The 27327-nt window shown below is 35.8% G+C and overlaps 1 protein-coding gene across 1 annotated transcript; it reads left to right on the forward strand.

Moving 5' to 3' along the window:
• Nucleotides 1-7594: 7594 nt before the first annotated feature.
• LOC143574202 (uncharacterized) lies at nucleotides 7595-7912 on the forward strand. The gene has a single exon (XM_077058878.1). It carries the CDS (start codon nucleotides 7595-7597, stop codon nucleotides 7910-7912), a length of 318 nt encoding a protein of 105 aa, XP_076914993.1.
• Nucleotides 7913-27327: the final 19415 nt, after the last annotated feature.

Genomic DNA, 27327 nt, shown 5'->3' on the forward strand with positions numbered 1-27327 from the left:
TGTATTTAGTTTACGGGAAAGATAGATATACCACCTACTTTAATTAAAAAGCAAAAAACATCACGTAATAAAATTAAAGCCTAATGATAAAACTTATGATAATGAATAATGATTAGTAATTAAATAGAAAAACATTTTTCGTTTGGTTATTAGTTATTATTAAGTTCTATCCACTTAGGTTAGGGGAGACATACCCAACTTTTCAAAAACTACCCATTTTATTAAATACTTATAACTATACCATTTTAATAAATACTTTTCTAGTTTTACTAACTACACCCTTCTGGAATAATTAAAAAAAAAAACATGAAGAACTCTATATAAGATTAGTGGTGCACAAATAAGGTATTAGAAAAATTCAGGTTCGGGTATGGAAGCAGGTTCGAGTATGTTCGGGTATTAGCAATACCCGGGTCGGGTTCGAGTATTGGCTTGAAAAACCATACCTTGTGTACCGGGTTCGGGTCGGGTATCAAATCGGGTCTTCAATACTCGGGTATTTGAATACCCTATTTCCGGGTATTGAAAACCCATTTTATGGGTTTTGAATATCCTATTTCCCGATATTAAAAAAACTTTTTTCTACAGCTTTCTTCTGTCAACGGGCATGCTTCATTTTTTATCCTAACTCCATTTTTCTTCATACAAACTTCATAGGTCATTCACACATATATAAACAACTAAACAATGATATAAAATCATATATTTTTTATGTGTTTTCAGTTGTTGTTTGGTATATCAAAAGGTGTTGCACTAAACAAGTATTTATATCATATATATGCTCCAAAAATAATCTGTTGAAGAACGACTAGAAATATGTGGGCAGCCACACAACAAGTGCACAAACACTATATCCGGGGATGCAATAACCTGGTTCGGGTTTGCAAAAAACCCAGGTTTCGAGTATAACTAGAACCGGGTTTCGGGTATAACTTAAACCAGGTTTCGGGTATACCTAGAACCGAGTTTCGGGTATTATCAGGTTTAGATCGGGTACGGGTTCGGGTTTCAACATATAAAATCATACCCTATCCGTACCCTACGGGTAGAGTTGGGTTCGGGTATTAAAAACCTGGGTTAAAAAAAATCGGTTCCAGATTTTCTTTTTGGTTATGGTTCCAGGTTTAAACAAGATGGAGAGGTTTTTAAAATGAAGCATGAGGTAACCCTTTCCTGGTGGGTTAAACAATATTTTATAGTGAATGTGATTGGCCCAATCATAATATGCTAATCATTAATGGCCTCGAGCCCACTAGATGAGAAAATAACAAGGTAACATGAAAACCATAAAAATCAATCAAAGAAAAGGATAAATAAAACGAGAAGAAAGAATATAACCAAACAGATGGATGTAGAATATGTTAGGAGACTGAAATGAAATTCTTGGTAAAACATATAAGGAACTATATGGATAAGCAAACTTTGCCTTCGAGTCACCGAGCTACTAGATGGAACAAATGAGTTCCAAGAAAATTATTTTTCTTAAGAGGGTGTTGATATATATTGCATACCATGTGGAATCTATAAATCAACTTTTTGGAGAACGTAGTATAGCTGACATAACATGGACTATGGTGGTGAAATGGCTAAATATAAATTTATCGGATTTCGAAAGACTAACTGAATTGATGCTTTGGGTGAATGCTCTACGTTTGAAGCCTATAATCAAATGGGTGATTGAAAGTTGAAACAACAGTTCCGGTTACATGGTGAGTAATATGGAGAGAAAAACAAGCTCATACTCCAAAGCGACTATAAAGGGAAATATATGTTATTTGATTTTATTGTGAGCTATACGTATTTGTAGTTTTCTAATAGAGGTAATAAGGTGTCTATTTCATGGCCGAGTGTCTGAAAACTCCTATGTTATTCTTTAATTTCTCATTTTGGCTATGTCTAGTTCCTTGCTAGACGAGTGTTTTTAATACAGAAAAATCTTTAGTTTGAAAAAAAAAACAAGCAAACTAACACTTAGACGGATTAAGTCAAATTATAAACATTACATTGATATATCTTCAAATTTGTCCTCAAATGGCATTTTGATGGTAAGATGTTTCCTTTCAAACTTAAAGATCGAGTGATCATTTTTTGCAAGACGCATGTATAAGTGGTTTTGTTATAGGAGTATATTTAAAACAATTAAAAAAAGATATATCCATGCTTGCGGTGCGCGCATATAATGTATATATGTGTGAACCCTCGGGTGGGCAGAAGTAAAATTGCACTAATTTTGACGTTATTTTACTAATCTTGTGAAAATAACGTTAAAAGTGGCGGAAGGTTAATCAGGCATCATGTGGTGGCGTTGATAGCCGAAAGACAAGGGCACATGCACCAATCAGTCGGCGTCCCGATGATTGAGTGCTATGTGCCTTATGTCCAAGGATTGATGCAAAACTACTATCGAGCCGGGGGTCTCATCGGAAGCAGTCTCTCTATCCCTATGGGATAGAGGTAAGGCTGTCTACATCTTACCCTTCTCAGACCCCACCATAACATTGCTATTGATGGGATATACCGAGTACGATGATGATGATTTTTCTTATGGATTAGACATAAATGTTTTTATTTACACCAATAGAGAAAACGTCTATCACAAATGGATATAAACAAGAATTTCCAAATATAAACTTCTAAAGATTAGGTAGGGAGCAAAATCCTATCCATAAAAGACACTCGTCACTTTTAGTGAGATTACAAGTTAGGAATTTGGATCCTCAGTGTTGCTATTTCATAAATAATAATATTTTTTTTCTTATGCTTTTTAAACATATAAAGTGAATAAATCTAAGTCATTGTGGGTATAATTTTTTCCAGTTACTTTATAGTAATAAATAAAAATATTCCATTTGAATTGTTCAATATTTCCTCAATGCGACCTCATTAAGCATATAATTTTCAAATTTGTAGTCTTGACAAAAAGATGGGGAAATAAAAAGAAAAAATTGTTCGTCAAATATGAATTACTTTATATATATTAAATCTAATGTTTCATTCAGCGTAGTACAAGGAGAGTCTATGGATATTTAATTGACTACACAATATTGGTTCTTATCGTTTGTTGGACGGCACAGTGACATATCTATAATAATTTGATCGGTGTTATTTTTCGAATATGTTTGGCGAATCAGTAGCACTTAAGCGTCCGAGACTTAATTAATTAACACATATAAATAAATATAAAATATTGCATAACACGTAAAAAGTTTTGATCCGGACTCCTAAGGTTGAAACTACAACATTAAATACGTTTACCTTATTGTCATGTCGGGTATCATTTTCTTTTATTAGAAAAGAAGGTAAAATCATGAAAATGAATTGACTAATCTTATTTGTAACACCATATTAGACCATTTCAACACTTTGGATTAAAATAATGCGTGTGAATATCATTTTCAAACGAATTTATTGTGTTTGTCATTTTCAAAAGTAATAAATACAAGTATGTGTAAAGTAGGGGTGTGTAGAAGGGAATGAATTTTGATATTGTTTCTGTCAAAGAAAACGGTAGGATAATGTAGGGGTATGGTACTAAACCCGGCTTACGACCTTAATTTATTATGTTTGGCTTGTTTTAATATATGGGCTAATACAATATTATTGGGCTGAGGGGGTTTTGTGGAGGTAACCCTAACTGGGCTAGGCCCATTAGGGTACCATGATGGTGGCCATGAGGCTCCCTACATAAGGAGGTCTCCACCTTCTTATTAGGGGTTGGTTGTTCTCAATAAGAGCCACCACCATAACCATTTTTGTGTCTGTAAACAAGAGATCATTGAGATTTCTTAGCAGTCACCTCCACACCCCAAAAAACCATTGCAGATCTTAAGCTACCGGAGAAGAAGATCGAGTCGTGGTTGTTCATCTCGAAGACCGGGGAACATCGTCATGGATCAGGTCAGATTCATTTCATGTTTCTACATTGGCGCCATCCGTGGGACCGGCAACGAACCACGTCTTGTTTTTCGTCTCGGTCCTCCGATCTGTTCATCAAATACTCTAGGTTCTACGATTTCTTCTTTCAGATCTGTTCTATGGAAGTCTAAAAATCCGGATCTGAAAATATTTCTAGATCCGGAAATATACAAGAAGAAATACCACCAAACTTTGGGGAAAACCCTTAGATCTGTGTGTTTTATAAGTGAAATATACCAGATCTAGTTATGATTTTTTCAGATCTGTGTTCGTTTGAGCAATAGTCACCTTTCATATTCATAGATCTATAAATCCTTTCAGATCTGTTGGTTTTTACATAAAACCTACCTGATGTGGATATTCAGATCTGTTCCACGCGCGCTCAACTCCCCGCCATGCATGCGCGCTCAACTCCGCCATGCATGCGCGCTCAACTCCCGCCATGTCCCACGGATGGCGCCAATGTAGAAACATGAAATGAATCTGACCTGATCCATGACGATGTTCCCCGGTCTTCGAGATGAACGAACCACGACTCGATCTTCTTCTCCGGTAGCTTAAGATCTGCAATGGTTTTTGGGGGTGTGGAGGTGACTGCTAAGAAATCTCAAGGATCTCTTGTTTACAGACACAAAAATGGTTATGGTGGTGGCTCTTATTGAGAACAACCAACCCCTAATAAGGAGGTGGAGACCTCCTTTTATAGGGAATCTCATGGCCACCATCATGGTACCTTAATGGGCCTAGCCCAGTTAGGGTTACCTCCACAAAACCCCCTCAGCCCAATAATATTGTATTAGCCCATATAATAAAACAAGCCAAACATAATAAATTAAGGTCATAAGCCGGGTTTAGTACCATACCCCTACAGATAACACTATTGATAAATTATAATACACTCTAGGGTAGATAGATCAGAAAAAATATATATATGAATTAAACAGACCAAGATGAAATAGAATTTAGATTGGTCGAGATACTTGTACAATAATGCATTAACGCACGATAGGTACGCGAGACGTTCAAAGGCAAAAAACAAAGGCAAAACCTAAAAACGCTCAACTAAAAACCTAAAACGCTCGGCCAAAACCTAAAACACTCAATAAAACGTTAAAAAACGGTTTCCGGAAAAAAGTAAAAAATTGATCGATTAAAGATCCAAAACTATTTTTTCGGTGAACCAATGATTAATTGGATATGTATTGACGATTCCGAGATGTTGAGATGTGATTTCATGGATAGATTCGTGAAAAAAAAGGATTCAAGTACCTATTGTAAGTTATGGTATTATTGTATCGGATCTTTGCCGAATTTAGATAAGGGCTATATTTAATTTAGTATTTACAAGAAAACATATTTCTTATTTGTTTTACGCTATATATTAATCGTAGCATATGTAATGCCGTATATAAAAAAGTTCTCTGCAAATGATAAAATAGTTTTGTACATTATTTAGTTGGAGATGTTGTAGTGGTTTGAAACTAAACCACATATGTAGTTTGTAGTAAACATTTCACTTCTTTTAAACATATATCTAAGATCTAAGGGGATAAATTCGTATCTATTTATCGATCTAGCTGTAAGTTATTTGCAACTCTTAAGCGTAAACGTATTTCACTATTTCCACTTGTTGATATGTTATTGTTATAGACTTATAGGATTAGTTTTTTTTTTGGGTTAATCCGGTTTCGATTCGGTTTTTTATGCACAAGACTACCGACCACCACCGTGGATTTGTGCTATTGTTCCTTGCGTATCGTCGGGATTCCGGTGACCAAAGTTTGGTGGTGGTCGGGGAAGACGGCCGGAAACGGAAATGTAGGAGAGGAGGCAGCCGGATAACGAAGACTAGTGGAAATACGTATTGTAGTTTCTCTTTGTGTAGAATATCTTGATTAGTGAAAATGAAAAATTTGTATTGTAGTTTGTATATCTACAAATGTGTAATGTTACTAAACATCACTTCATTAAATTCTTAAACTTCACCTTATCGGATTTTGTTCAGTTTATTAGATAACAAGTTATTAATATAATTTTCATATTAAAGTGTATTCTTGACAAAGAAATAAAACACTAAAGCTGTCCTATATGGAGGGGCAACATAACCCGTACATATTATCGCCACAATAGGAAACAGGGCTTCGAAATCCCTCCTCATAACGTCCCAATGTGGTTTGTCACCCCTTTGTTGCCATTTAATACATACCATATATATTATATATGTATGTGTGCATTTGTGAGAGAGAGAAAAATGCAGCCCCCACCCCCCCCCCCCCCAAAAATCGCCCTCATCGGTGTTCCTCCCTAATGTTGCCCCTAATAGCTTCTCAAAACGGGCACAGTGTATGTTCTATGCATTTGTGTATATAACTATGTAACAAAGTTCATACGATAACACAATCTTGTGACTAAGCAAAATGTTAATAATATTTCGAAGTTCATACGATAACACGATCTTGTTTTGTTTGATGTATACTTAAAAGTTCTACTGTCACAATTGTGTTCTCCAACCTAGAACCTCGTTCATGCTATTTCACATTGCTTTAATTTGCCTATGTCCACTTATATAAGGTATTAAAATTGAGTGACCAATTAAGACCCACATGTCCATTCTTGTCCCTTAAGTTCACCAACTTACGACTTAAAGTCCGAAATTACGTCTATCATTACTCGGGTCCGAATCAACCCAGAACTCTAATATATGAAATTCCAAAAATGTACCCCTAAATCAAACACGAATTCTTAATTACCTTTCTTCAACTAATGAGCTTTAACTCAACTAACACTTGAAATCAAGTATGAAGACGGCAATGTCTCAAGTTTGAATCTGATCCCTTTGGGTTTTACCGCAGTGAACTTTCGGGATATGAGATTTCCCAGAACCCGAGATGCCAAACTTAAACCATCCAACACTTTCAGTGATCATGAGCGTATGAATTAGCTTTTACCATTAGGTTACCTGAATTGTCCGACTTACCTATCTTATACTTAAAAAAAAGGTATATATCCTTTTTTTGTTGTCACTCGTTAATTACCCTTCTTCAGCTAATGAACTTTAACTCAACTAACATCGGAAAGGAAGTGTGAAGAATGTTTCAAGTTTGAATATGATATCTTTAAGTTTTATGACAGTGAGATTTACCCGGGACATGAGATGACATACTTAAACTATCCAACACTGTCTATGATCGTGAACGTATGAATTAACTTATCCCATTAGGATACCTGAATTGTCCGAATTACCTATCTTATATTTCTTTTTTTTGTTGCCACTAGTTAAATTCCTATATAGCCATTAGATTGGTCCAACGACCTGTGTGCAAAATTAGACCCATATCATCTCAACCACAGTTTGTTTATTAATCTGAACCTAACCCAACCAAGGTTAGATCCACACCACTCCAAAATCCGTTACATTACAGTGACTCATGGCCTTTTACGTCGACGAAGAACAAGTCTGGAAATGTCCAAACGCCGACGGACCGGCATCTGCCCGTCCTGTCTCCACGACCGACTCATCACACTCTGTCCGGAATGCGCCAACACTCGTCCGTGCGCATGTACTCCCTCCGATTCAACATCCACCTCTTCATCCTCATCCTCTTCATTCTCTCTGTTCCGATACTCTCGCGCCGGTAGCCTCCGCCACGGTTTTCCGCCGTCCGCTGAATTCGGACGCATGTCGAATTTAATCGAAAACGAACCGGCGTTTCGGAAATCAAAACACTCGTTCTCCGGCAACGGCGGCGGTGATCAAAACACTCTTCCGCTGCCACGTGTCAGCCGGAGTAAAATTAGCTTCTGGTCGGTTTTTAAGCTGAGTAAAACGAAAAAGTGTGATTTACATGATGACGAGTCGAGTAATAAGAGTGAGTATTCGAGTCCGGCGAGTGTTAAGCGTCGGGGATGGTATATTCCGAGTCCGATGAAGGTGTTTAGGCATTCGAAGACGACGAAGCTGCAAATACATGAACGATCGCCGATGCATAGAGGTTGACTGCTTAGGAGTTGATCGATAGCCTCTTAACGGTCATTTAAGATGTTATGAGCCATTAAAAAGTAGTTCTTCAATTACTGTTAAGAGGTTATCAAACAAGGTCTTAATTTTTCGATAGTTGTTTTAGGTATATGGAAAATAAAATGATATTTTGTTATGTTTTTAGATTTTTGGTGAATGGGAATAATGGTTTTAGTTTTTAATTTTATTTTGGTTGCTTAGATATAAATAAATCTGGTTGTTACTTGATGTTTAAAAAGTGAATGGTACGATTGTGTAACGTGGTTGTTATTGTTTTGTTTTCTTGGATGGAATCTTTGCACATCTTGGGATATTTATTTATAAATAAATATTAGTGTATATATTTTGAGTATTTGTTGGTTTTTTTGGGATGTTATCTTCTTACTAGAGGTGCATAAACCGGGTATAATCAGAAACCGGAAATGGATACAAATCGGTTCTAGGTATAGCCAACAAAGTTAAAACCTGGTCGAATAGGAACCGGTTTCGGGTATATTTGGGTATTTGACAGGGTTTTTTGGGTGTTTTTCGATTTCCGGTAGGATAGGTTGGGTTTTGACCAAGTATTTCCGGTTTTGGCGAGTGCGGGTCAGTTCCGATTTCGGGAAGAAATTAATACTAGGTCGTACATGCGGGTCCAATACGTGTAGGAACCGGTTCTGAGTCAAGTCCAAAGCCGGGTATTTTGTGCACCTCTAATTTGTGTTGTCGTACATCCTTTGTGTGCATGTCTTCTTCACTCCTTATCATATTGTCATAAGTCTATATGACTTGTATAAGTCTTACATAACTTGTAAAGTAAATATTTAAACAGTTCAAATGATACGTGAATAACTAGAGCCTTTATTTATTTTGATTTGTAAGAGCATTTCCAACCCATTCCCTATATTATTGTGATGAGAGTTTGTAAATTATAGGGTGAGGTTTTGAGTGGTTGTGAGTGTAAATTATATGGTGGAGAGAGAAAATGTAGTGATTTTTTTGTAAATTTGGAGAAACTTTGTTTATCCCTATTTATTTTTTAATATTTATTGAATTAGTTGTGAGTAGATGAGAGAGAAAACTGTAATGATAAATGTATAAAGTAATATTATTTAATTGAACTGAAAAAAGAAATATATTGTTTTGTAATGTAATTATAAAGATGGAGATGGAAATTCGGATGAGAATGGTCTAAGAATTTGAAGATGTTAAAATTTAAAATCGGAGAAGATTATATAAAAAATGTGTGCTTACTTTGACTATGATTAGAGTAATAAATGGTGAATAGAAAGGGATGGTTTGTTGGTGGGGAAGCGACATTAAAAGATTGACATAGGATCTAAGAATGATCTAGACTTTAGAGAGGAGGCAGATGCTAAAAGGCTATGTAGGGAAGATGTGGGTTTTGTGTATATTAAAAACTAGGTTGGTATTTCGTGTGATACACGAGTTGGATAGATAATATTTTGTTTTTAATAAATGACTATAAAGATTTTATAAAGTCAAATAAATTACAAATTACAAAAGAAAAAAAGAATCATGCTAAAGTTAAAAAAATTTAAAAAAAGAATATCATTAGTCAAATATTTTGATTCATACATAGTAAAAAAAACAAATGTATTAACATGTTTTTCATGTAAAGTCTTTCAGGGTACATCACAACCCTAAAGAAACTTGATCCTACTGAAAAAGTTTGTACAAGTGTATGCTAGTAACATTAAATTATATATGTTTGATTTACAAACAAAATATGAGAAACTACCAAAAAGATAATCATATGATTATGATAAATGGACAACCCAATATAATCTTAACAAAATAGTTACTCATGTTAAACTATGAAATACATATGATTATCCATAAATGAATACATATACTTATTTTACTTATATACTCTTTACAAGAAATAATGTACGTCAACTTTGCAGATAAGTTAGTTACACAAATAAGAAGTAATACATAGATCTCTAACACCGTTTCGTTTATGATATAAAAGACAAAATATTACATAGTTCATCAATTATATCAACAAAGTAGACATATTCTACAAATGTATTAGTGCTCATAAGCGTAACATTTACATCAAATTTATTAAGTTTGTAAAAGTCTGATAAACTTTTTCCCCAATTTGAAAATTACATAGGAACCCTATGGGTTCAAATATCCATTGATATAAGCAAATGTAACATAATCATCATTATAAACACATATATATAGAAAATACTATTTAACAAATTCAAAAGTATTGTAAAAAATTTAAGACGTTAACCTAGTTTTTCATAAAATCAACCAAAATCAAACATGCAAAAAAATCATAAACCTTAGACGTTTATTATCGAGTTTTGGAGAAATCATGAAAGTATTTATAGATAAATCGACATAACTAAAATTTGATAGATGGAATAGCTTGAGATTATGTGATTGATTTTTGATTATCTAGATAAAATTTCAAATTGTAATTTGATAGATGAAATTGTTTGAGATTATGTGTATGATATCATTAAGGGAGAAAGTCAATTGCGTCATATATGATTTAAGGAGTCACGAAAAGTCAGCATGTGAGTTATAAATTATATGAAAATTAATATAATTTTTTTATAACAAAAGGTTTGTTACGGGATACCCATTTACCAATTTTGATTTTTTTTAAGAAAAAGAGTTTTAATGATTGAAAATAAAAACTTGCAAAATGGCACAAACACAAATATAGACATATATAAATGCTACACCATTATTATTAGTTATTATTATTAATTACTAAATAATTAATTCATAAATGGAGGGACATATTTAAAGAAAGAGTCAGTTACGAAATCATTTACCAATTCTAATTATTCTTTTATAATTTAAATAAAGAAAAAAAGTATTAATGATTGAAAAAATTTTTGTCTAAGTGTCACAAATATAGTACAATTAGGTGCCAAGTGACACACATAGGTTTTTATTTATTATAATAGTAGATGTGTAGCTTGTATTTATTATGTTTTAAGTATTCTTTTATGAGTTTATCATCTAAAGCTTATATTTAAGTTTATGTTGAATATTAGTTTTTTTAGTTGAAATTTATTAAAGTATAGCAAGAGTATAATGGAGAGATAAGATCAAAAGTTTTTAATAATAAATTTTGAAAATTTGGTGTGTGAGAGTGTTCTATTGACAATTTTGATGTAAACTAAATAACTAATAAAATAAGTGGTGGTAGAACAAACATTTACACCAATTTGGTGTGTTGGTTGGAGAATGTTAACCTCCAAATATACTTTATTCTAATTTTTGACTTTCACATTAACATTTTTTTTTTTCAATCTGAAGCATCTGTTACGGGCCAATAAATTAACTGGTTGTAAATAAAGAGGTGTGATAACTGAGTCGCTAATGATGTTTTTTTTAGCTTACATGGAATACAAAGAATCAATAGATTTTCAAATTTCAAATAAAGTTGCTGGTTAACCAACATGGTGTATAATGTGGTCTTACATCTCTATGGGTGAAACTTAGAAGTAAAGGGGCAGGTGTCAACTACGAAATATGGTGAACATTAAATGTTTGTTGTTGGTAGGGTAGGGGTGAGCAAACGGGTCTTACCCACAATATCTAACTCGGGCTCCGTTAATAACCTGGTCTAATTGGTTTGGGTCTTACCTAATTTAAGCTAACCTCTATAGAAGCAAACAAGTCTTACTTGTCATACCCCATCCAGACCTGTCTCGTACCAGAGAACCAAGCTTATTATAGTATAACTTGGTCTGATTTGTTTGGTTTCAGTGGTTTAATCCTGGTTAGGCACACCCGTAGTTGTTGGTTGTAGCATGTTTTGAACTTTTGATTATACTTTTTAGGCTTCTTGCTAGATGTTCATTATGTTTTATAAAATTTGACCTTTATAAAAAAATTGAACATTTTTTTCCAACTAAAAAGAGGGAATATCGGAACATAATATATGAAAATAAAGATATCATAAAATATTTATTATACTAAGATATAATCTATTATTAAAATAAAATTATTGATACCTTGATTAATCCCAATAATAAATATTTAACTATAATTTTTGTCATGGGCATATGTAAATTGCAAGTTACTAGAGATATATTCTTAAGCATGTCATTGAATATTTAATACTACTTACGATCTCTAAATAGAATTATTTCAGCCTTTGAGGCATGCGGTGGACCGAAGAAAATACGGTTATTCTTCTGGTTTAATGACATGTGGTTGATGGTTAAAATTTAAGATTTTATAGTTTTAGATTCGAAGTCTGACTTCATGACATTTTTTCATAGCGAATGGTTTCCACCTTAATAATGTTTCTGAGTGAGTTAAACCTAAATGCAAAAATCATTATGGACATTTGACATCTTATTTTAAAAAGATTTACTAGGGTAGTTGAGATGGTTTTGAATTCATTTCAAAAAGAGGGAAAAAAGAGGTTTCTATGTAAAATACGTAGTTTTTGTTTATTTAAGTAGATAACAATTAGCACAGATATTTGTGTGTGATTAATATATTTTTAAACATGAAAAAAAGAAAGTAGATTACATAGATTTTGCGTGTTATTAATATTTATTTTTTTATAAAAATAAACATGACCTTATTTTGGTAAAATTCTTTAAAAGTCAATAATTTAGTGTGTGTGGTTTTTTTTTCCTTTCACGATCTCACAGCAATTTAGTTTTTTACTTTTTTTTTGTTTGTTTATTTTTTTTATGGTTTATTAGATATTACTCCCAAGTTAGTAATAATTATTAAGTGGTATGGACCATTGGACATATAATAATCCCAAGTTAGTTTATCGTCACTGGCGGTTTCAAATTTAAAAAAGTTGCTCCTAATGGTCCTTGTTAAAAAGGAGTTAAAGACTTATATTGTTTTCCCGGATTTCAGTATAATGTTTTATGGCTTCTGACCGGGATGAGAATACGAGTCGATTTATGTAAAACTTATTCAAAACAGTTTTAAGTTGTGAAATCAAAATATGAACCTTAATAAATATAAAAATAAACTAAGAACCTTAGAAATGAATAGTGTTTTAAAAACCGGTTCAAATCGGCCGGTCGAACCGGTTAAACCGGATTTCGCACAGCAGGCCGGTATTTTGAGTCCGGTATTTTTGGCCGGTTTGCTAGAATATCGTACCGGCGGTTTTTGTCTAAAATACCGGTTTTTACTGGCAAACCGGTTTTATGTCTGAGAAATTTTGATATTTGAGGCCCATATTTTTTCAAAATTACTTTTAACCCAACAATTAACATTTAAACGTGTAAACTTTAGGATTCTTTATTTAAAAATTAATTACTTTTGCATTATTTTTTTAATATGAATTAACTTTTGGATTATATTTTGTTATAAAATTATTTACTTTTAGGTTATTTTTGGATTGAAATTACATTTATAGAAAATTATAAGGTAAATTATTCAACCGGTTGAACCTTCCGGTAGAACCCGGTTCAACCGGTTGTACCATTTTTTAGCCCAATCCAGTACAAATAAATACCGGTTTCTAAAACATCGGAAATGATTACGTTATGAAATGAAATTTAGGACATACATACAACATGTGAAATCAAATTTGTGAACGTGAGAACCTATGAAATTCCTGGTCATGAGGGGTTCTTCTGATTTGGGCATAAAAAAAGATCGATTGTGTTTTTTAAACATTTAACAAACCTGAAACCAGTAGAATGATTTCTATAAATATACTAACGTTTTAAAGATTTACTATAACGGTGGTAGCAATCGCACAAATAAATTGATCCGCTTGGTAAATCAATGACAATATAAAAACATGACTATTAAAAACAAACAAATAAGATAAAATGACACATTTTGTAAAAAATAAATATGTTACACTTTTCTTTTCTATGAAATTGTGACATATATTGCTAAAGAGTTATATTAGATAGTACAAAGCCTAATTACATATATGTTTCAACCAAATTGCTAAACTTTTAATTACATATCTATAGCAACTTTAACACTAGTGCAATCGTGGGAAATATGTGTATATTATAATAATGAAGACAATAATTTATAACATGTTTGAGAACGTCATAGATCTACATGCTATAACTATGACCAAAATGCATAATCAAACAAATTAAGGTCTTTTATAGATATATTTCACGGGTTGTAAAGCAAACTCAACTCTATTAACTATTGCGTAAGTTGATTGTAACTGATTGTTTTATATAATATGGTTTTGTTAATTTTGTTTAAATAAACAAAATCGTCTTCCTTTAGGGTACGGAGTTACTCGTTTATGCTTTGTACAAGCCACATTGTCTTCTTTCAAGACGACATTACTCGTATATTTCCTTTATATAGTGATGTTATTCATTTAAATACGCAAAAATGTTTCTTATACTTCATAACTCATAAGTACTCATAAGTAATCATTTGGAACTCGTATATGAATGTGTAAAATTCATTCATTCATTTATCTTCGTGGGTGGTTCAGACACTAGAGAAAAGAAAGCAAAGGACATCGAGAATCTTTCAGACATGTCACCAATAAATTGTGTAAATAATTGTTCTCACCATCTTATTTCTGTACAATATATTGTACTATTTCATCTAAGATTAAAGGGTTAGATGAGAAGATTTTGTGACATTTTATAGAGCTTACTCTTATTCTTGTGGTAACATCGCGTGGTAAATACCTTAATATGCAATGTTTTTAAAATGATTTATTTAATACGCTAACAAGTAATATTTACATATTTTTATGTTATTTAAAGAGCATGCTATATCATTTGTCTAATAGGGTCATGCAAGTTCCAAGTATGATGTGGAATTATATATGTTTAATTATTCGTATTTGCTTGTAGGTATTTGGAATAGAGAGTACTAAGTGAATAAAAAAAATATTAAACTCTACTCTTTAACGACATAGCAAGGGACTTTTAAGAAGTTTAGGACGAAATGCCTGTGTAAATGAAAATTGATTTTTTCTTTTCTTTTAAGTAATGGGACATAGCCTAACAAGTAAACAAATAGAATACAAGATAATGGTCATACCTTTCCTTGAAAGACTTGTACTTTTCAAGGAAAACAATATGCGTTTAATTATTTAATACAACATATACTAATATGTGAGAGAGAAAATTGTATTAAAACATTCACGGTTTTAGTTATATCGATGATTAATGAACTTAAATTTCACTTGGTGATGGCAATTGGAAAAAAATCGCAACTCGAAGGACAAGCCTGAAATCCTAAACATTAGGACATATGTAAGTGTATGAGACCTTTTTTTTTAAAGAAATATTGACCTGAAACAAGTATGGCATTAAGTTATATACGAAACAATCAAACAAACATACTCGAACCAAATCTTTGACATTCTTCTAATTAAATTATTTCCTTGGTAATATAGTCATCCACTAACAACTTTCTTTTCTATATTTCTAATATATTCGGGGTAACATATTTTCATAAAACTTGTAATAGTTTAACAAACTAATGTGCATACTTGATACCTTACATCTAAGGAATACAGTTTTACAATCCGTTTGAAACTGAAATCCCCAAGTTCCATATCTTTGAGCCATATGTACTCTATCAACTATGAGATATAAGCTGGAAAGATTGCTCGTAATGACCGATTTGGCTAGGAGAAATATTGGTATGAATTCCGTTTTGTTCCCGGTTTGTGGGGATTTGGAGGAAACAATTGAGCATTGTTTTGTTACGTAGCTCAATCAGTTTGGCAAGCAATATCTTTTTTTGTGGTGTAAGTTTCCGAGGAAGAATGCAAAGATATTTCATCGTATATGCCTTGTTTCGATATGATATTTATGAAAAGCAAGAAACAATATGGCTTTAAAGCTCTTAACTATTTTTGGGTTAAGGTGTAAGTGGGTTGTGTGTTTTAGATGATTTGATTATGTTTGGATTGGCTTGTAACTAGTCTCTTGTTTTCACATATATTTGATGTAATGTGGTTGTTACAATAATAAAACTCCATGGTTGGTTGTTAGGAAAAAATATATAAAAAAAGTAAAAAATATTTCATTTAGAATAAAACCCCAAACAAAAATATATTAGTTGTGTGTGACATTGAAAAGGTTGCTACATTGTTTCGTAAGTTTCACACAGGAAAGGGACACGACACGAAAAACGATGTGAGCAGAAAACAAAATGAATAGGGTGTGTGGGCCCCACCAGAACGTGTACACCAGCCGCCGTGTAGGGTCATCACGTGATCAGACCGCACACACGTGAACACGTCGTCGACCCCTTCGTCCAATCGAATGTTGTTTATAACTTTATATCCTCAGTTCCTCTGAGACCAGGTGTAGTGGCACGTTGTGCCAGACGTTATGAGCTATAACGCGGGGGTACATCGCACCCTCTGCGTTATGTTGAAGTTTTTTTTTGCGCGTTGTATCTAAAACGCGAGAATGACACGCGAATCAAAAAAAGTTACCGTTGGTTGGAGCCGTTGGATTTTAAAAAAAATAAAAAATTAATTATATTTATACTATATAAACAAACCAAACTCATATTTTTTAACACATTCCTTCCAATCTACCAATTTACACAAATATTTATATCTTTTACACTAATATTTATACCATCATGTTTCCAAACAACAACAAAAATATTCTCGGTTTCGGTCAATATGCCCGTCAAGCCAACCAAAATCCACAACCGAACCAATCTACCGCCTCGACGCCAACCGTACCCGTCCCGCAATTGTATGACCCGCAAATGGCCGCGTACTTTGCACTTCTACAAAACTCTATGCCAAATGCGGTGCCCGGTTTCCAAAACCCATTGACAAACATTTTTGCGGGTTCGGGTTCCCAACCCGCCCCGGAGACCCAACCCGAGGTCGAGTTCGTGCCGGAGACACAACCCGAGGGCGGTTCGAGCCAACGCGGACATTCGAAAAAACACGCAAAGAAGCCCGCCGGCGAACCTCGGGTTAAAAAGACGGTGATATCGTGGAGTATCGACGAGTGCGTACTATGTGCTCGTGCTTGGTGCCAAATATCGGAAGATGCCAAACGCGGTAGGTTTTTAAAATGCATATATATTTTTTTTAAATTTCTTATAACAAACATTAAACTTGTAATGTTTTTATTTTTTTAGCGAACTATCAAAAAATGGGGGTATTTTGGCACAAAATTATAGAGAGGTTTCACAACCTTGGCGGGGACTCGCGTCGAGAAAAAGATTCGTTACTGTCGAAATGGGGCGACATAAACACCAAATGCATGGCTTTCCATACGGTTTTCTCTCGGATGAATCGAACTAGGCGTAGTGGTGTCTCGGACGCGGAATTCATGGATAACGCGTTGGTTGAGTTTTAACATAAGGTCGGCGGGACCTTCAACTACTTTGGCATTTGGAAAGACCTCTTGAGGTTTCACCCCAAATGGGGCTTGGTGTTGGATGCCGAAGCCGAAGCCGAAGACGAAGGTGGTCCGCGTAAAAAAAAGTCTAAAACATCATCTTCGGTTGATCCAGACACGCCCCGTTCCGACGCTCGAAACTTCAACTTAAGCGATAATGACCCCGTGAATACTACCGACATGCCTCGGCCGGAGGGTAGAAGAACCAAAGGCAAAGGAAAGGGGAAAGGGGCCGGTTCGTCGTCGGCAACGGGTTCGAATCCCGAATTGGAAAGCCAATTCCAATTAATGAACTCTCGACTTCAAGATTTACACCAACTTGGAACACAACGACTTCAAGTAAATTTGGACGTCGTCGACCTACTTCGAAGGAATGAGATGGACAAAGACATCGAGATTTTATCAAACGAGCTATCCGAAGACGACCCGATAGTCCAATCTCTAAAAGCCAATCGACGAGCGAAAATTTTAGAAAAATATAAATGAGTTTTAGCTTTATTAGTATTATTTATGTTTTTTTTAATTTAGTTTAATGTAATTTTTATTTGGAAGTTTAATGTAATTTTTAAGTTGATGTTAATTTATTTAAATGAATTATTGTTTAAAAAAACAAATAAAATTATAATGACTGGGCGCCATGTGGCGCATAACCCCTGGATGTGGAGAGTTATGACTACAGCATGTTTTTGTAAAAAACCATAACTCTGACTGGACGCCACGTGGCGCATAACCCCTGGATGTGGAGCTTTACGACTACACATGGTCTAACACTTCACCCTCACCAATCAATTCATATTTTCTAATTTGTCTCTTTTTCACCCCTTCTTTTCACTAATTACAACAAACGTCCTTCAATTATTTTTTTGAACGTCGAACAAATATAGAAATGCCCAGGTACTCCGTACGGAGGGACCCAATCGTAAAAGACCATTGCCAGCTGGCCCAACCCAGCCGTACGGAGCCCTTAAGCACCTCCAAATTATCACCAGTTCTGGAACCCCCCCCCTCCTCGACGACACACTGCTGGTAAAACCCGGATGCCTTCAAGATCGAACTAGAGATCATAAAAATCTCAGTCTTCCTTCATTGAGCCATTCATGCCTCCCAAAGTGTTGTAAGTGATGTTTGAAGTTGGGTCTCCCGTCTCCGTTAGAAAACAACTACTTTTTACCACTACACTACAATTAATTTCCTCTCTTTTAAAGTAATTACAACATTTGTTTCAATAAAATAATATAATATTGATTATTATTTCAGCTATTTCCCTGCTATTAGCCTATCAGTTAGTTTTTTAACATTATTAATTTGAATCCTTTGAAAATACCATAATTACAGCTAGCTATAATTATGTATATTTAACATTTATGTCTTTAAATTTCTTACATTGTGAAGTTATGTTTCCTGGATGAAGGTCAATAAATTACTATAATGTTTTCACCAACCTTAAAGGACTCTATCTTCAAAGCTGCAGTAAAATAACTTGTAGATTTGATGATCGTACATGAGCAATACCATCAATATCAATTAAAAGGCCCTGTTGATCATAGTGTGTTTTATTTAACTTGAAATCATGGTATTGTAAAGTGGCAATACAACTAATAACTCTAATGTAAAAACAATATAAGTTGATTAGTTCTTCGAATCTCCGATAAAATGTATCATTCACATTTGAAGTAATGATTTACAAACTTTCTATAACCATTGTGTTTAACTAGTGAGGATGATGGGTTATACCGAAAATACCCAAAGATCAACTCGCTAAAGGACATCATAAAAGGAGTTGGTGTTTTGTTGGGTTGTGCACCTAGAAAAAAAATATATGGTGTATTTGTATCCAATTTTAAGTGACACAGTATATTTTTAGACGATAACACGTATAAAATTTATGAAGTTAACGACCATGATTTGACATTTAGGTGTTGTTTGTTTTTTAAGACAAAAATTGTCTGCAATCTGATTTCATTTGATTTAATGTCTACAACTGAAAATGTGGTATGAAGGTCTGCAATCTGAAAATATAATATTGTTTGTTTTATAAACTGGATATCGTCTGCATAAGCAGAAAAGTAGTTACCTATCATATATATTACAGTAGATAAAAATCATTTAACATTTGTAAACTACTAAAATAATTGGTAGTGGTGTACGAATTATGGAAGTGGGTGGTGGTAGACAATTGTGGTAGGCGGTGAACGGTGGGTGGTGGTGATGGACGGTTGTGGTGGTGGGTGGTGGACCGTGATGGTGGCCGACAATGGGTGGTGGTGGTGGGTGGTGGACTATGGTGGTGGTGGATGGTGGTGGCGGCGGACGGTGGGTGGCGGCGGTGGCGGGTTGTGGTGGATGGTGGTGGCGACGGACGGTGGGTGGTGGTGGCGACGGACGATGGGTGGTGGTGGTGGTAGTGGACGGTCGTTGTGGCCGACGGGGGTGGCGGACGGTGGTGGTGGTGGTGGCGGACGGTGGATGGTGGTGGTGGTGGCGGACGGTGGGTGGTGGTGGTGTTGGTACTTAGTATGATGTTAAGAAGTGTGAAGATGATGAAAAAAACTTATTTTTTAAGACCATAAAAACAGTTTTCATATATTTAAAAAAAAAACAAACAGTCTTCAAGAGCTTATGTCTGCGCGCCCACGGACATAGGCTTCTTGCAGACCTTATAAGCAAAAACAAAAACAACCTTAGTCACTTATCAGCTTTTCTATGAGATCACGTATTCATACATGTAACCATATTTTTCTTGATATAATCGTAGTTGTTTCGTTCTTTGATGTTGGTTAGAGCATTCTCATCCTATCCTCTAAATTTATGTGATATGGTTTTGCAAATTATAAGGCGTAGTGATTGTGAGTATAAATTATAGGGTGAAGAGAGAAAATGTATTGTTTTTTTTTAGATTTTTTTTTTTAAATTTGAGGAAACAAAGTTTGCTCATATATTTTTTCAATATTTGTTGAATTGGTTGTGAGTATAGGAAAGAGAAAACTGTAATGATAAAATTATAAAAAAAATGTTACTTAACTAAATATGAGGGGAAATGTAGTGTTTTTTAGTGTAATTATAAAGATTAGGATAAGAGATAAGGATAAGAGATAAGTTGGGAATGCTCTAAATTAACCACTCATTTGTTCACCCTTTGTTAGAAATCTTATCTTAATATTATATTATTTTAATAAATTCGGGTAATTGTTTATATTTACTTTAACAGATTTTTTGCATGGCGTTTACTTTAATAGTTAGTCCTAAACGTTTTTTTTGTCTCTTTCTTTTTTCTTTAATCTTTTACGTAGATTTTTTTCCATTAAAAATTGATTATAGTCGTTTTAATAGAAAAATGGATGGCTTTAGCAGACAGTGACTAGTATTGCCGTAATTGCCAGTCGTTAGGGTGGGGACTATCAATTAATTGGGATCAACTGGGTTGATCGGCCCATAATTAGGATTTTTACAGTAAGAGAATGAGACAAAAGTTAAAAATATTGGACTGAAATTGATGTTTTTATACTTTTGGACAAAAAAGGTATATTTGGTTAAACTCCATGGGCTAAAATTGCATTTAACTCCTGTTTCTTTAATCTTTATTTTGATCTTTAAAATATAGGTAGATGAAGTAGATCATGATAGTCACTAACCATATTGAAAATCTTCATTTTTATTCATAATGGGCTGAAGCCATCGGCCATCTCTCTTGCAGTCTTATATATTTTGGTTAGTCCACCGGTTGTCCGGTTTAGCTAATCTTTTTACGAACCAAATCATGTTCACATACATAGAGGTGCACAAAAATCAAACATGAAATCGTACCGGTCAAATACCAGGAACTAGGTTTTTAATAACCGTTATTTTCGTACATGAACGCGGACCCGATCTTATCCGTAGGGTACAGATAGAGTATGTATTTAGTACCAAAACCCTTAAACCCATACCCGATATTCACTCGATCATACCCGAAACCCAGAGCCGGTTCAATACCCGGAACCGGCTTTTTTCCAATACGTGAAACCAGGTTTTTCGAATACCTGACTTATACCCGAAAATTAATCGAAAAATACCCAAAGAAAAGTGCACCCACCCTTAAAGAACGCGATCTATACCAAAAAATTTAACTAAAAAATACTTGAAAAATACCTCAAAAAAGTACATCCTTAAAAAAAGGGATTCATACCTGAAAATAAGGCTTTTTAGATACCCGAAAATAAGGTATTAACATACTCGAATATAGGGTACCTGATTCCATAGCCTACCCAGAACTGGTTTCAGGTTTGCACAACCCTTTTGGTGCCCTAAAACAAAACGTGAATTCAGGGCCTTTTTCAAATTTTATTGTTACAATGCGAAACACTAACCATAGATATGCTTGTCTTTTTAAATAATTGAAGGGTCATTTCTATCGTTTATTATGTTTTTGGTCTAATGTTAGTCAAAATTGGTCGCCCTATCCAACTATCCAATTAAGGGTCTAAATCTTAGCATGAATTTACCTCCCCTCTAGAGTTGGTCTTGGCCAATACTCCGACCCGGGTATGGCCAACACCCGATTTCCAATACCCGGTCATACCCGAACCCGGTTCAATACCTAGAACCAAGTATTTTCATATTTGTTAGGTTTCACGTGCTTACGAAATAGGATCACGAAAACTTAGAAACTAGATAGCGTCTGGAGATCCAAACCTTCATCTGATACGCCTCCTAGCAAATAATGATAAATGAAACTTCTATTTGTTACATTATTAAAAATCATGGTAACATGGTTCATGCAATGAAAATGAAAATAAAAATATTCAATGAAAATCAAAACATGGTTCAAGAAAAAAAAAGGAAAAGAAAAAAACTCATAACTAGCAATCCAAGAAAACATAGTTGACGAAGATCAAATTCATGAAAGTGTGGCAGACTATGTTGGTATTTTGATAGTGTAGGTTCCCAGCCGGATCTACACGGAAATATCTCGTTCTACGTAGGTGCGGAATCCCTACGTAAGACGATACGAGCGTAGAATCGATATACGTTAAACACAAGCAAACACACGTTACAATAAACAAAGAACACGTTGTATTGCAACTAATAACACGTGATATATCAATCACCGATTACACGAACTGAACAACTGATTACATACAAACCGTATCCCAACCTTAAATACACTTCGACAACTTCGCCTAACATGCTAGGCGAAGTTGTCACTAACTTCGCTTGTTCCACAAGTTCGCCTATATCAGGCGAACTTGTGAGACAAGTTCGCTTAAACATTAATACAAAAACCAAATAACACGATTACAGAACACTAGATACTTAACTACTGACATCATGCACCAACAGACTCCCCCTTGGCAGTAGCTTCATATCTCTATCTTCAAACACATGTCTCGTAATCCCAAAAATCTTGTATCTTCCATCTTCAAGCATGAACGCTTTCTCGTATACAAACTGAAACTACTCTTTGATATTTCTTTGCTTCTTCTTTCCAGGCAGGAATATAAAATATATTTTTCTCATTTAGCACCTGCAGATCAGCTTGAGACAAATTCACTAAGTGCATTGGATCATACACTCTCATCAGCTCCTGTTCATCTTCATCCTCCATCACCGCTTCAGCCGTCTCACTATCAACGTACCACCATTTCAGATCCTTGAGCACATCCTTGGGCATTTGTTTCATCGGCACTTCTTTTAGACACCGGATCGGCTTATACTTCATTATCATCCAAGGCTTGCCATCTGCTCTCATTCCTCTGTCTTTGTCTTCAACGAGCTTTCCTTTCTGCGGTTTCAACAGCTCGAACTTTTTCTCCTTTATGCTTTCTTTCTAGACTATCTTTCCAATGATCCTAGCCATGTTATCATCACTTCTATTTATCAACCCCAACCTGGCTAAGTCCTTCACCTCACACTCAGGCAACGTATTCAACGACCTCAACAATCTCTTGAAATACTGAACCCCATCATACCGTTTAATCACAAAGAGCCTCAACTGCTCATCATATAACCAGCAAATAATCCCCTTTTTCGATTCAGCATAACCCTTGATGTTGTAACTTTTATTGAACATAGTAGGGACCGCCGGTTTCTTAGTCTTTACGAACCACTGAGCGTAGCCTTCTTTCCATCTTGGCTGCTCTTCCCATTCATTCTCATCACATTCCGTATCTTTACCCAAATCTGACTTTTCAACTGCTGGAATTTCATGCTCAACATTCTCCTCCACAATCTCTCCCTCTTCGACTTCACTATCAATCACGATCTCAGCGCCTATCTTCTCAATCTCTTCCAACGGTAACACATCCTCATCACCTATAACATCATCATCCAACACCTCCTCAGCCTCCACAACCACCACATCATCACCCCCTGAACCGCCAGCTTCACTCGTTGACTCCCCCTGAGATGTGGAAGTCCCAAGAGCTTGTTCAGTTCTTGGCAACTCTCCACCTGCATCTTTCGATGCATTGGGATCATCGTCTCGATCGTTTCTCTTCTTCGTCCTCAGTTCGTCACCCTTACAGCTCGTCTCCCCCTGAGATGCCAAGAACTGTTTCAAGGCATCAAATATTTTACCATGCTCGATCAGGAGGGACGACTGAATTTGATTCTCCACAACGAGGCGCTGAATAGCATGAGTCTGGATTAGATTTACTCTTGATTGTTCTGCCACGACCCTTTCAAGCGCTGCTATTCTTTCCGAGTCGGATAAGGTTGCATCAAAATCAAACCTCATATGTGATATGTCTTGAGCGTACGGAGGAGGGATTCCCAATGTAACCGGCACCTCAGAAACAGGTGGAAACGTAAACGCAGGTGGTATCGTAACCGACAACCCTGCATTGGCAACAACCGTCGACTCAACAAACCTGGCTACGACCTCCGATGGAGTAAGAGTTGGAGGTGGCAGGGACACAATCTCTGGAGCCGAGAGCTGGAATGTAGTGGGTGGGATCCCGAAAGAAGATGAGGTAGTCAACACGGGAGCACCCGAGGTGATCGGCCCTGTAACAGTCAATGATGAAGGGACCATAGTCATACTAGACAGTGCGGGTGGAGTGAAACGAACCACCCTTGAGCTCTCACCAGCTCCTGAACCTGCACCTGCCCTTTCCCTTCTCGCTCTACGGACCAACCGATGTAAATCTTCCTCAAAATCCGAATCACTGTCATCGGTGTCCCTCTTTCTCTTCCCATGAATCCTTTCTTGTGTAACTAAAATCCGTCTAGCTTCAGCCACATCATCATCTGAGGAATCAGAATTAGCCTCCGTCGTAGCTGCCACCGACACATCTACACTAGAAACCCGGGCAACCGATACCTGTACCTCTTCCTCTGGATCAACACGTTCCATATCAAAGAATCCTTGACCGCCAAACGCAGCTTCAAGGTCTACATTTTCCTTCGGTGCCACAACAGGAGCAGCAGGTAAAGCTTGCTGAACCACAGGTGGTGGTTGAGGTGCTTCAGCCTGTTGTGGTGCAGGATCCCGAAACTCGTCCCCACGAGCTGCAACATACCCCGGGTTGATCAAGTACCCAAACAACGGAGTATGTCGAGGACGGAGCTCAGGTTTACTTCTTGCACTTGATGATCTGCACTGAGCGAAGATTCTCTTGCTTATACTCTCCACATATCTAATCGGGCGGCGCTGAGGTAACGTGGGAGCAACGTGATTCAAGATCATTTGAAGGAATCTTGGATACATCAGGAATCTCTCACGTGCCACCGCTCGTCTTTGACGGTCTATCTCGTAGAACACCATCTGACTAAAGCTATAACGCTTATTGTAAGTCAGTGCTGTCATCGCCGACTGCATCGTTGCACCCATTCCATCTGTACCAGCCTTTCTCCCCGACATACACACGATCATCACGTGCATGAGAAAGCGCCATTGGTCCAACAAGAACCCCTTTCGTCTTTGAGTATCCCCCAATGGACCAGAGTAGCCCATTCTTAGAAAAACACCATCTCTGAATGGAGCCACGAAGTCTGTAGGATCGTCTCTCGTTTCATCCCCAAACTACAAAGCCACCCTGATCTGCTCAGACGAGAACTGCACAACCTGATTGTTAACCGTTGCACGCATAACTGGAGGCTCGACTCGACAATCATATTCAACTGTCTCCCAGAAATCTTCTATGTTTGGTAGAGAGATGGGCAGTGTTGTAGTGATAGCGTGGAAGATACGCGAGCGGATAAGAAACGTGATGATTTCGCGAAAATCATCAACACCGCTCGCATCCGGGTCCAAAGTTATGTACATGTTATGCCCCGGAAAAAACTGTCGGTTGTCTCCACCTTCATCACCACCTGCACCACCGGCTCCAGCTACAGCTGCCATTTCTGCAACAAAAACAGTCTAAGTTAGAGAATCGTCAAGTCAAATCACAAGTTCGCCTGTTACCATGAGCTAAGTTATGATTTATTCTGTATAGGCGAAGTTAGGGGTGGGGCGAAGTTGGTAATAACTTCGCCTGATAAATGTTAATTAAAAAATACGTTAAAAGGGTCAGGAGAAGTTAATGATAACTTCGCCTAACTACAACTTCGCCTCACATACTGTTAAACAATTAAATATCAGGTGAAGTTAACCCTTAGGCGAAGTTAAGGATAACTTTGCCTAAACTGTAACTTCTCCTGAATATGAAGCGGCAACAGTATAGTCGGCCAAACGAGGTGAAATTGGATAATTTGTTGATTGTGGACTCTTAAATACATGATTTTATGGAGATCTAGACGATCAATATGATTACGACCACGTGAAAATAAGTTTGAAAAGCGGGTGTTAAGGGTTTGAATGAACGGGGTCACAAATCGGGTCGAAACGACCTCTGATTAACGTAATCGACGTAGATTATCATCTAAACAACACCTACACACCTTTTACGCGAGTTGAGATCGATAAAAACAACACTGAGTGATTCAGCAGATAACTTCGCTCGATGGTTAATACACTAACTTCGCTGGGTTTTGATAATAATAAATAGTTTGACTTGAAAATTCCCTTATATAGTGTCAAAGTTATACAGGCGAAGTTAGGATTAACTTCGCCTATCCCATAACTTCGCCTGTTTAAGCAACTTCGCCTATATTAAACTTTACAAAAACAAACCCTTATAATTCGAACATCTTGCAATTAACAATTAAAACTTCCTTTAAAGAGTTAAATGATACGATCAAGAACTAAGTAACCAGGTATAAAACCATAAAAACGACATAAGTAGAATAAAATCTTAGAAATAAAGTACACGGGATCAAATTTCAGTCTCGACAAGGACTACCAAGTTTTAGAAAAGATCCGAACAGGAATCATACTAATTAAGTGATTGTCACTTAGATCCATGTTCAGCTGTATTATGACATAAAGAAACAGGTTGTAAGCAGGTAAATAACTTAGTATGGTTGTCATCGTTTCTGTGATACGGATTAGGTTCAATTAAGCTCAAAATTTAAATGGACAACACATCAGAGATTGTGATGTCTCCTATCTATTCTCAAAGCGTATTTGGCTTTCCCCAAGTCACCCCGAGTTGACCTCGACCCGTAGTGTCTGATTAAATAGTAAGTACACTTCGATCTGTAAAGTCTTCTTCCCGTTCTCTTTCTTGCATCTTGATTGAGAAGTATTAACATTATAAGCTTTAGAATGTCTCAATAACATATAATTTTTTTTTAATAAATATTTACACAGCTTCAGAGTAGTAAACAACTGCAAGTCCCGAATCTGGATCACTGCAGTTTCTTGACAAGCTATCTTCACGGGAATCAGAACACTCACGGGCTCGTGTATGACTGGGTAATCGCTTTTCTGCCTATCATTTGGAAAGATGTGTATGGATACATGCACAACTCTTAATGAATTTCCACTTAAAATCGAGGAGATTAAGTTAGTATCACTTCTACTTTTACGCACCATAAAAAGCTACCATTACATACAATGACTGTTCTAAAGTCTATTAGGCCTAATAACTTCACTAGTTAAGCACACATAATTAGTTTGTCTATCACTTTCCAAGGTTGGATCAATTTTCTTTTAAACATTGTATAGACACTTCTTACGAAGTAGTAGAC

Source organism: Bidens hawaiensis, unplaced genomic scaffold (assembly GCF_021521415.1).
Source record: "Bidens hawaiensis isolate Kalapana, Puna unplaced genomic scaffold, B.hawaiensis_p1.1 tig00026858_1, whole genome shotgun sequence".
Classification (NCBI taxonomy): Eukaryota; Viridiplantae; Streptophyta; class Magnoliopsida; order Asterales; family Asteraceae; genus Bidens; species Bidens hawaiensis.

Excerpts from the sequence above, each read along its gene's own strand:
- LOC143574202 (XM_077058878.1), top strand. The coding sequence starts at position 7,595 with ATGTCGAATTTAATCGAAAACGAACCGGCGTTTCGGAAATCAAAACAC.